Source organism: Hibiscus syriacus, unplaced genomic scaffold, assembly GCF_006381635.1.
Source record: "Hibiscus syriacus cultivar Baekdansim isolate YM2019G1 unplaced genomic scaffold, ASM638163v2 tig00110863_pilon, whole genome shotgun sequence".
Taxonomy (NCBI): domain Eukaryota; kingdom Viridiplantae; phylum Streptophyta; class Magnoliopsida; order Malvales; family Malvaceae; genus Hibiscus; species Hibiscus syriacus.
This window is the reverse complement of record NW_024062892.1, coordinates 564,545-576,599: the sequence shown is the minus strand read 5'-3', so window position 1 is coordinate 576,599 and position 12,055 is coordinate 564,545. Positions and strand designations below refer to the sequence as shown.

Genomic DNA, 12,055 nt, shown 5'->3' with positions numbered 1-12,055 from the left:
GGTTTTTTAGTATTTTTCATGTTTATTATACGGAGTTTAAAACTCGTCCTTCCAATAATATTGAAGATTATTTTAATTATTCTAGAAAAGTCAATAGTTTATATAGATTATTCCTTTATATTAAACAAATCAAAATAATTATTCTCAATAGATTAAAAAATAAGTAATTTTTTAAATTAAAACAGGCGTCGAGTGTGAAAAAGTTGACCAATGAATCCCGTGAGGAAGAAGCCAATGATGCGGTTTATTTGAGAGCACATCAAGGAACAGCTGAGCTAAGCTGAACCGGCTAAGCAAATTATTTGATTTAAAGATTATTATAATATAAAAACATATTTATAATTAATTATTAGTTTTAATTGATGATGCAACATTGCAGGATCATCTATGTGCAAATAATTGTATTCTTTAGTATAAACTACACCAAATATCATTATAATTTAAGATTTATATCGATTTTATAACTAAACTTTAAAATACTTCAATAACTTTGATTCTGATTTAAATGTAAACATTAAGTTGTTAAATCATCAATGGCGTGATGATAAAATTATTTTCTTCCTCATGAACTTTAGTTTGTGTATCAATTTTATTACTAAACTCTTTAAAACATTTTGTTTTTAGGCACAAAACTTTAATTTGTGTATCATTTTAGTCTTCGTACTTCGGCGTCATTGTTGGTATATCTCAGCTCATCATTGGTCATCATTCATAGCAAGATTGATATTCAAACATTCATATTTCGCTTTTATTTTCTTTTTATTAGATTGATTTTTCACAAAATTCACTCACAATAGATGAAAATTCATCTAAACGTTTGACGTTCTAATACTCGGATCTATTCCGATGATCTTCTTGTAAGACTAAATTTGAATCTTTCACTGATCAAATATTTTAATGAACGATCGATTAATTAAATTTTAATTAATTTAATTTTAACGGAACAATGCATGCCATTAACCTTGAACACCAGAATTGCCAGGAAGATCAAACTCTTAAAACACAATGAACGATAACACGTTTCACGGCAAATTTAACCAAAGAGAGGAAAATACAAAAGCAGAAGGGGCATAAATTAAGCTCCATGATATACATATATATATATATATATATATATATTATATGATCTAACAACCTGAAGGAGAGAGTTTAAGATGAAGATCGAGGCCTATGTTCGCCTCTGGCAATTTACCAGGAAATTCATTAAACGCCGCGACTGCTGTGTCAAAATGCACTGGATGTGCTACGTAAAATTGATGACCGTACTGAGTAGGAGTCGAGGGAAGCAACAGTGGCTGTGATGGACGATAACATGGTTGCGGCACAAATTTAGCAGCACCGTTGCTAGTGAACCCCCTACTATACGCGGCGTGCATCGGCCGTAGAGAATTTGAGCTTAAAACAGGCGCAGATGCTATGACCCGTTGATGGCTATGAAACTGGGCTCGCCCGGCTCTTTGACGCTCTCTCTTATGTGCATTTTGATGTCCTCCTAGCGCTTGAGAGTTGGCAAATTCTCGGTGGCAAAACGGACACTCGAACTTCCTGCTTTCTCCAAAATTCTCAGCTTTCTCTATTACTTCGCCTTGCTGATTAGTTAGTGAGAAACCAAATAATTTCAACGGTAAAGAGGGTTTCTGGTACGATTGTTTATCCGGTGACATATCGGTCGAAGACAGCTTGGTTGAGATCGAGCTCTCCGCCATTGTAATGAAGAAGAATAGGAGATGGTTATGTATGAGATGTTAAAACTAGTTTTGCCCTGTATTTATAGCTGGGAGTGGTTTGATATTCGTATATCCGCCTTTAGTTCATAAAGTTTTCAAAGGGTATTAGGCCAACTGAGTTGAGTAGATTATACCTGGAAGTGAAAAGCATGGTTGTTGTACGGAATTTTGGGGGCTATTGGTAACAATTTCTCAATGTCAGTAAAGTAAAAAAATTGCTTTGGCCATGCAATTTATTTTCAAGGGTAATTACTAGTTACGTACAGGGTTAGAAAGAAAAGGCCGTAAACATGTGAAAACATTCTTGTCAGGCACAGTTTTCACGTGACGATGAAACATTGGAAAAGGAGAGAGAAAAGATAAAAGAAAAGTGCCCGAGAAAGACGGGGGATTAGGGTCATTGTCCCAACTGTAGACAAAGATGAATTAAGATTGTCCCTCCCTCTTGCCTGCCTCCTTTTAAGTGCCAAAGTCCACGCACGCGCGCTTTTGCTTCTTGGCCTGCATAATCATTCAGTCGACCAACAAAAGATTGAGACTTGAGAGCGTTGATCCAAAACTCATATAAACTCATGCCCTAAAGTACTTAATTCTGCATATAACCATCTAGCAACAGATTAAGCTTATTTTATGACAAGACGTGAATAGAAATGCTGCATTTTCATGAAGCCTCCCGGTTGCTAAGGGCTGTAAGCTGGGTTTCATATATACATGAAACAGTTCTTTAGCTGTCAAACTATTAGTTAGGTTGGTTTCCTTCATAATCTTGGCTGACGGAACCGGAAAAAGAAATGCTAAATCTCGCTGTGAATATAGGTTAGATCCGATACAATCGATGTTTGAATCTTCTCCCGACTACCACTCTTTTCTTGGTATTAATCATCCTGTATAACCCAGATTCAAAGAAGCCATCCTGTTTGTTGATCAATACTCGGAGAAGATGATTAAGTGATAAAATCATGTTACGTAATAATAGTGAAAATTTGACGTTGATGTAACCTTAATTCGTATTCCCTAGTTGCCCCTTTTAGGGTCAATTGTGGTGTCATTTAGACAGGTTTCTGCAATTGAACATGTCTACTGAGGTGTAGGCCAATCCACATGAGATTAAACAAGGACTTCTTTTTCCTTTTTTAAAAAGAATATTTAGTCTTATGGGATTGGTGAGGGACAAACAGAGGCATGACATATGAGTTTTTTATCCGCTCAATTGGACTGTGAAAAGAATTAAATCATTTGCTGTACTTGACATAGGCATACTATATTACCATGACTGTCTCTGTATAGCCACACGTTTCGGAACGCCGTTGGCTCGTGGATTAGAATGGTTGTCTTCCACTAGCGTCCTTAGTGACATACTTGAATCCTTCATCCGCTCATCAAGTGTTCTTTTGATGGTCACAGTGTTTCCCATAATCTAGCTTTGCTTGACATGCATCCCCCTTTTATTTCACTAAAAAGAAGAGGAAAAAAAACTATACTCTGCTTTTTTTTAATCATAGTATTAAATACGACCACAAAATAATGTAACGACTTAGCATAACTGATCCCAAGTCGGCAGCTAGGATCATTAATGGTTATTGACTACCTTTTGATGATGTTTATCCCCTTCGAACAGCCCATTAGGAAAAACTCAGACAATGTCTGACTTTGCCAGCTGAATAGTACTAAGAATCCTATGCGTTATATATATGCCATGGTGGATCTACCCTTAGCTCATGGTAGACACGTGTCCATCCTAAAATTTAAATTTTTTTCGATTAGTTATGTTCATCCTTAAATTTTATTTGTGTCCATCTCATATGAAAAATTTAAATTACTAATGTATGTATATTCACCCTCAAAAGAATTTATGGATCCACAGCTATATGTGTGTTTGGCCACATCTCGATTGAAGACATTGATTAGAATGGTTTGGTCTGTACGACATATTCTTGACGATGTTAGGCTATTTGCTTCGACATCATTGGTTTCCCCACATGTGTGCTCCGTAGTTTGCTTCCTTTATCACCACTGCTTTGCAAATAAACGATTTCACATCATTCCAAAACACACAGATGAAAACGCCTCAACAGGCTAGCGATGTCCCCACCACGGCCAATGGTGTCATATTGCCCTTCCTTTCCGGTTGTTTGGTTCGAGTGATTGGACAAAAACTCATCGAGTGGATAATCAGCCCTACCGGAATATAATTAGGATAGTTTCTTTAGCCCTTTTTTCACTTCCGTTTCCTGTAAAACTAGCTAAGAGCACAGTGAAACCCTTATTTTAAGCGCTAAGCAAGTAGTTCAAGCTTTTTCACTGTGAAATGTGAATGTTCTGTTGGATACAGGACACCGAAGTACAGATGATGGCTTAGTTCGAGTTTTTCTTTACTTTCTTGAAATAAATGACCAACCCAAAAAAAAAAAAAGAATCTTCAAGGCTCCATTATTGTTCCTCGTGTTTTCATTTGTCAGATTTTCAAGTCTTTAAATTGCCTAGTTCCTTGTATTCTAAGTTTCAACAGTTAAACGTGACATGACATCATGGAGGTACTTATCATCTCTTTCATGAAATATTGCAGACTGTCCTCTAATAACTACATGATCAAACAAAGTAATCTTGTTGGGGCCATCTGTCTGTTTTATTACCCTTCTCCATGAAAAATTCCAGAAGAAGTTGAATCTTTTTAAAACCTCAGAGCAGCATTAACAACTGCATGTTGCTTCCGAAACATGAATAGACTGCTCAGCCACTGAGTTTGGATATGGTAAATTAGAGGCCACCGGAAAGTGAAAAAAATATGGTCTAGTCTGGAAGTAGTCGGGCAGTAAGATATACCGATGTTGAAATCAAGATTTTAATTTGCTCTAATACGACATAACCCTGAAAATATATAAAAGACTGGTGGTAATGGGTTAGGATAGGCACAATAGGATCACCTTGGATCTCTTGTTAGTTGAATAAGACACGATGAACTTTGTTAGAAGACATCTAAAGATTTCAGAATCCTTAGAGGTGACCCACCGAGCTCCCCATTAGCTCTTATGACAAGGGACTAAAGCCTGTGTGGTGCAGTTGTATGAATCGGCTTCAGCACCAAGTGTTTTTCGTAAATGGCTATGGATTATGGATATTGAGGTGGCTCTTACGGAAATGGTCAACTTTCCCTCACCATTTGGTTTGCTTGTCTTCATTGTGGATGTGGTCTTCCTAGCCCTCAAATTAACACCTTTTCAGCTTGAGATGATATCCCAAGATTTTATTCCAGATATTATGATTCCTAAATCCTTATGTTACATACCCATAGTTGTAATTCAAGAAGAAAATAAAGGGTATAAATGTTGAAAATCTGTTAAATATTATTGGGTAAACTATACCCATGACCACTTAACCATGGGCAGATTCTATTTTGACCATCAATCCTTTAATCTTATCAATAAAACAACTTAACTATTTAAATATTATCAATCAAACTACCTACCGTTAACGTTTGATAAAGAAACGAATGTGGCAGTTAAAAGTATTGGTATAATTATACATTTAGTTTTCATTACTTACAAACCCAATCAATTTAGCTTTAATTTAAATTTATTTCATAAATTTAATTCTCCAATTTGATATTAAGATGTGTCATCGTATGATTGTAAAAAAAAAATTACATTAAATATGGATTGTGACGAGAGCTGCATCCAAGTGAAGGTTTGAGCACGTCACTGCCATTGAACCAAGACCATATGAAGAATTTGGAAAAATCTAAGCCACTAAACTAAATATAATATTTGGTTTTAATTGGCTTCAATTACAAAGCCTCTGGTTCCTTGTGAATCAATCAGTAAGTAGTTGACAACATTTCGCTAGCATTTCTCATTACAATCCAATCATAATCGGATACTTAATCGCAGCTTTTTGATTATGAGAAGATGACACAGGGATGTTCTATGGCATGAAGTACTACAATGACCTATTAATGGAAACAGGCCCATTTGGAATGTTCAATCAAAGGTGCTTCTTAGGAAGAACAAAAGCACCTTGACTTTCAAGCAGGGGTGGGTATTTCCAAGGAAAGTGTATTTCAATGGTGATGAATGCATCCTCCCTCCATCTGATACATTCCCATTTTTACCAAATTCTGCGCATCAACGCCTGTTCTTCACCAACTTGTCATTTATTGCTGCAATTCTTTCCTTATTGGTGAGATTTTTGTAACAAAATTGTAGCGTAATGGTATCCGAATTTGTCAGCAAAACTATGTGCATCCACTTCATAACAAATTCTAGCACAGGGGTGGGCATTTTTGAAGTTCCTTCAACTAGTCAGAAAAGGCATTTTGTAAGAAAATTCTAGCACAATGGAATCCGAGTTTGGCAGCAGATCTATATGCATCCCCTTCATAACAAATAAAGTAATGCACATAATGAAATGAGTTTATTTGTTGCTGCTGATGCACCATGTTGAAATGTGTTGGGATTTCAATGAAGCTAAAAAAGTAACCGAATAATTTGTTAAGAGTGGGTGAATTGGATTTTTGAGTTTAGGGAGTAAGGAGTATAAAGTTGAAACAATTTGCACAAGTATTTATAGTGGTTCGACTTCTCAACTAAGTTTACATCCACTATCTAAACTTCTCTTTTAGGATTTTCTAACAAATTCACTAATTTGTTCTTTCTTTTTCCAGAATAAAGAGATAACATTTACAACTCCCTAACTTTTCAAAGGCTAAGCTATAATCAATCTCCTTTACAAAAGGAATAAAAGATGTAAACAAGAAAACATCTCAAAATGAAGGGTGTTTACAAGATTTAAGCTCACAAGAAAACAATTAAAAGATTTGCAATGAGCTCAAAACACTAATATTTACAAGAGAAAGGAAAATAAGAATGAAAAACTCTTCTCTTGTGTTTGATTGCTTAGATAGGTGTTGTTCAACCTTCTTCAAGTGTTCTCAACTTGTTTTTAAATGTTGGAATGAGTTTGTGGTCGTTTCTAGCTGTTGGAGATTAATTTTCTGTAAAATAAAACTACTCAGGACAAGGAGTATCGTACTCTTTAAACGAGTATCAGTACTACCTTTGTAATATTTAAATAAACTGGCTGTTAAAGACCGTTGGGCTTGACCAGTATCAATACTATGCTTCATGGTATCGATATCACTGTGTAAAGTAGTATCGGTACCCCTTTGAGTATCGTCACCTATTTTGCATTCTAGAATTTGAGCAATTTAGAAAACAACTGGTAGTATCGATACTTCTCTTACATTTGGTATCGGTACCATGTTAACAATATCGGTAGTGTTCATGCAGTATCAATACTGTAAGAATAGTATCGATACTACGCACCCAGAAAAATTGTTTTGTGCTCAAATTCTAATTTAATGGACTTTGAATTATTTTTGAAAATTTTAAACAAATTTAATCAAGTCCAAAAACATTTTGTCTTAATTTGTTATATCAAAACATTATAAAACATGGTTCAACAAAATGTTACTAATTTAAGTCATTGATGCCATCACAATATAAGAAATCATGAAACTAACGTAATAAAATTAAGATTTACAACATTAACAATCAATTGGTTTAATGAGATGATATATTAGATTTCTTAACTAAAATCAGGGTTCATACTCTGACGTTTATGAATAGAAATGAACCTCTATAAAATATAATCTATATTAATCGATCAATAAATAAAATACCAATAATTAAATAAAAATTAAGATTTACAACAAAAACAAATCACTATATAAATAAGCTACAATATTTGTTAATGATTTATTTTGTTACAGTTGTAGTAAATTTTAGATATAGCTTATATATAGTATGTATCCCATATCATACAAATGGGATTCGCCCTCACGCGTTAGTTACCCATGAGATTTGGGTTCAAATCTCACTAAACAAGGTTTTTCCTCAATAATTCGTTTTCTAATCACAGTGTCATGTATCACTTTATGACTGAAAAAAATTATTAAACTAAATATTAATTTAAAAAATATTTTATCTTCCTAAAAAGATCAAATGATCTACTAACTAGTATTGACATAAGTAGTTGAGATTCAGAAATTTGAGCTTGTAAGGCCGAGTTCAAATCTGACAACTGTCATTTTTAGTGGACAATTTATAAAATCCTATGTAAATTTCAATTAAATCTTAAGTATCTCTTGACCCTGAATTAAGAAAATCACCCATAACCTAAACTTTTACGTAAAAAAAATGATCTGATCATTTTCTCATTGCATTGATTATTTTACCCAATCAAAAAAAATCCTTTTCCTACGTCTTGTATGAAACATTTTCTTAATTACATTATCTAAAGATATTTACTTAGAAAAGACGTTTAATAATTAACCGAATAGACTTTTTGCACACTATGTGCAGCAAATATGATTAGTAGGAGTATAGGACCAAACTATATTATAAACTTGTGATCAATAAAAATAAACCTTTTATATCATATATATAACTCTACTTTTGTATAAATCTTAAAACAAATTGATTCTGATAATTCACATTTGGGTTTAACTAATGGAACAAAAGATTAAAGAAAATAAATATTATATATGGTAACCACAATTTCCTTAAAGAAACATAATCTAATATGACTTGAAATAAAGGGGAAAATATTCTAGTACCCTGAAAATAAAGTTGCCTTCCCACTCTCTTATTTATTATGGGTGACAGAGAAGAGGGGAGACAAAGACTTAGAGTCATTCCTTATCCACAAAACACTGAGAAATGCAAAGTCGGTTAGTAAAAAGTCAAAAGTGTTTATGACTTTATCGACACTACATCATGTGATTCACATCCCTTTTCTCCATTATTCGTGAAAAGCCACTTGAGTTGAGGCCTACCCAATTTCTCTATATTTTTCATACACGTATAAAACTATAAATATATAAATTATAATTAAAAGAAAATTAAAAATAAAATTAAATCATTAATAAATTAAATTTCAAAATTGGTATTATTAAAAAGATAACGGATTCGGAGACTTTTACAGGATAACAAATATATAATTGGTGAAGCCAACCTTGTTAGATCATTCCTATTTAGTCATTAAACTGACGCCACGGTACAGGCTCATGATTCATGTTTCCTTACTTTTAAATTGTTCACACTTTAAAATCTTTTTTTACTTTACTTAAAGCCTAAATGATATGAAATTATTTCATAACAAAATTATATTAAATTCTTTTTTTATAAGTAAATTATATTTCATTCAAAAAAGAATGCAGCTCAGCTGCAACAAAATAAGGCAAGTATCAGCACTAAACAACCCCCAACTTATGCACATACGCCTATTAACATCATCGATCCTATGTATGCAATGACTATACAATTTGGTTTTAACAGACTCCCTAATTCTATTTACAATACTATCAACAGAACGAGAAAAACCTCTGAAACTTCTGTAGTTGCGTTCCTCCCAAATATAATACAGGTAGCCAGTCCAAGCAAGTTTGAGGATCTATACACGAAGGGAATTGCCCCTCAAGTTATCAATCAGCCAGTTGAGGCGATCATCCCAGCTAAACAAGTCAGATCGCAGTCCACAAGAAATAAAAATAGCATTCCATACATCCCTAGCAAAAGAACAGTCTGGAAACAAATGGTCCCGGGACTCCAAACCAATCCCACACACAACACAACCAGCTTCCAAAGTCAAACCAAACCGAACCAGCCTATCCTTGGTAGGCAGTCTATCAAGGATTGTCATCCAAGAAATGAGAGAAAATTTAGGAATATGGGTAGGGAACCAAATAATTCTGTGCCATCTGACCTTCTCCCTACAAATTCGGACCCTTTCCCAAATCCACTTGCCTCTAACTAAGCTCAAGTCGGCAGAAGGCAAAAACATACTCCTAGCTACCTCTTTAAGCTTCAAAAGCTTCTTTAAAATCCAACTAAAGTTGACTCGAATTTCAAACTCCCAGAAGCTCACTGTTTTAAAACAGTATTCCTGAATCCAGGCAAACCAAATAGAACCTTCGTTAGCCAAAATGTTTCTAATGAGCAGCAGGCAGCAGGTTTTACTCCACAGGGCAAGGTCCCTAAGACCAAGGCCACCCTCGGATTTCAAAGAACAAACCTGATTCCAGCCTACACGAGCACCTCTAGCAGGGGCTTCACAGCCTTTCCAAAAAAATCTCATGCAAAGTCTCTCAATGTCATTGATGATACCCTTAGGGAGGATGAGTTGTCTGCTCCAATAGTTAAAAATGCTAAATAAAACAGTTTTAACCAGTTGCAGTCTACCCCCAAAACTTAAATTCTTGCTAGACCATTGTCTCAATTTACCTTTAACCCTCTCTAACAGGGCAGAACAGTCTCTCCCTGTTAGCTTACGAGTAACAAGGGGTACCCCAAGATACCTGACAAGGAGATGAGCCAGCCTAAACCCAGTAGCCGACTGAATCAAATCCAGAGCATTATCATTCAAGCCACATGCAAAAAACTCAATTTTTATAGCATTCAGCTTGAGTCCTGACATATTATAGAAGAGCTAAAAGTACTTAACACACCCATCATAGAGTCAAGAGACACATGACAAAAAACCAATAAGTCATCTGCAAAACTAAGATAAGTGAGGGGGATTCTTTTACATTTAGGGTGATATATGAATATCCCTTGCATGGCAGCAACATTCAGCAAAGAAGATAACACATTCATCACAATGACAAATAGGTAAAGGGAAAAGGGATCCCCCTGCCTGATCCCCCTAGCCCCCCTAAAATGCCCCACCAAACTACCATTCAGACAAACAGAAAACATGGGAGTAGTGACACAGGCCTTAACCCAATTACAAAAAATATCAAGAATCCCCATAGCCCCAAGCACAAAAAACAAAAAGTCCCAATTAACTGAATCAAAGGCCTTCTGTAAATCAATTTTGACTGCACATCTAGGAGAAAGGCTCTTCCTAGAGTAACATTTCACAATCTCCTGGGCTAAAAGAGTGTTATCAACAATATTCCTCCCCTTAACAAAAGCATACTGATTATGGGAAATCATATCAGGGAAGTAAGGAGTAAGCCTATCAACCAGTACTCTAGTGATAGTTTTGTAGACTACTGAACAACATGAAATACGTCTAAAATCCTTGGCAGAGCAAACATTAAGGGACTTAGGGATCAAGACCAAGGCAGTGGCATTAAAGGCAAGCAGTAAACAAGAGGAGTGAAAGAAATACCTCACAGCTAAAGTGAAATCACTGCCAATAATGTCCCAGGCAGCCTTGAAAAAACCAGCAGTGAAGCCATCAGAACCAGGGCTCTTGTCCTTCCCTTGCCTAAAAAAGGCATCTTTGATCTCCTTATCACTTACCTCCTTAGTGAGAGAGGAGATAGCACCATCAGGGAGGGTGTAATTAAGCAAATCCCTCAAAGTTTCAACAGAACAACCTCTAACAAAAGGATCAGGGGTACCAATGAGACTAGTAAAAAATCCTACTAGTTTAGCTTAAATTCCTTCAAAAGATTCATGGATCTGTCCATCCTCACATCTAATGACCCTTATAGTGTTCTTCTTTGTATTAGCTTGAACCCTCTGATAGAAGAACTTGGTATTCAATTCACCCTCTCTAAGCCAGGACACCTTAGCCTGCTGCCTATAAAAATCAGATTCTGCAACTTCCAGGTTAACAAGCTCAGCATGAATCATTTTCTCATCATCAATCCTCCTATGACTTGAATGAGCGAGGTTAAAAATCTGAATATACTTCAGTTCAGCCCTTTTAAGTCTTACTCTACCAGAAATGTCAGAGAAAAACTGCTTATTAAATCCCCTAAGCAAAGTCTTAAGCCTCTTAAGCTTATTGAACAGGCAGTTCATTGCAGAACCTCCACACTGCTGCTACCATGAATCCCTAACAGTACCAAGAAGTGTTCATGATTAGTCCAGCAGTTGAAGAACTTAAAAGACTTGGGTTTCCTAGTCATAGCAAGCTTATGAGACCATATCAATCCAAGGCAGTGATCAGAGACCCCTTGTGCTTTGAATTCCACAAAAGAATCTGGAAAATCCAGAAGCCATTGGTCATTTACCAAGATTCTATCAAGCTTTCTGGCTAGGTAAGAGCCTTCTTGTTTATTTGACCAGGTGAATAAGGGACCAAAAAAAAAGGATGATCCATGAGATCAAGCCCCTCCAAACAATCCTGGAAGTCCTTCATATCAGATGTGCAATGAATACCCATGATGTCAAAATCAGAGCTCTCCTCAACCTTGGCAATGATATTGAAATCCCCACCAACCAACCAAGAGGAGGGACCAATATCCTTCCCAACAGTACTTAAATGCTCCCATAAACCCCTTCTAACAACACCATTGTTACTGCCATAAATAGCAG

The 12,055-nt window shown here is 35.5% G+C and overlaps 2 protein-coding genes across 2 annotated transcripts; both read right to left on the bottom strand.

Annotated features, from left to right (window-relative positions):
• Positions 1-1,003: 1,003 nt before the first annotated feature.
• On the bottom strand, positions 1,004-1,717 carry LOC120143746 (zinc finger protein GIS3-like). The gene has a single exon (XM_039157982.1). It carries the CDS (start codon positions 1,704-1,706, stop codon positions 1,128-1,130), a length of 579 nt encoding a protein of 192 aa, XP_039013913.1. The 5' UTR covers positions 1,707-1,717; the 3' UTR covers positions 1,004-1,127.
• A 7,459-nt stretch (positions 1,718-9,176) lies between these two features.
• On the bottom strand, positions 9,177-11,539 carry LOC120143737. Its single transcript, XM_039157975.1, has 4 exons — positions 11,209-11,539; positions 10,265-11,109; positions 10,024-10,118; positions 9,177-9,909 (listed from the first exon to the last, which is right to left on the bottom strand). Exons 1-4 carry the CDS (start codon positions 11,537-11,539, stop codon positions 9,177-9,179), a joined length of 2,004 nt encoding a protein of 667 aa, XP_039013906.1.
• Positions 11,540-12,055: the final 516 nt, after the last annotated feature.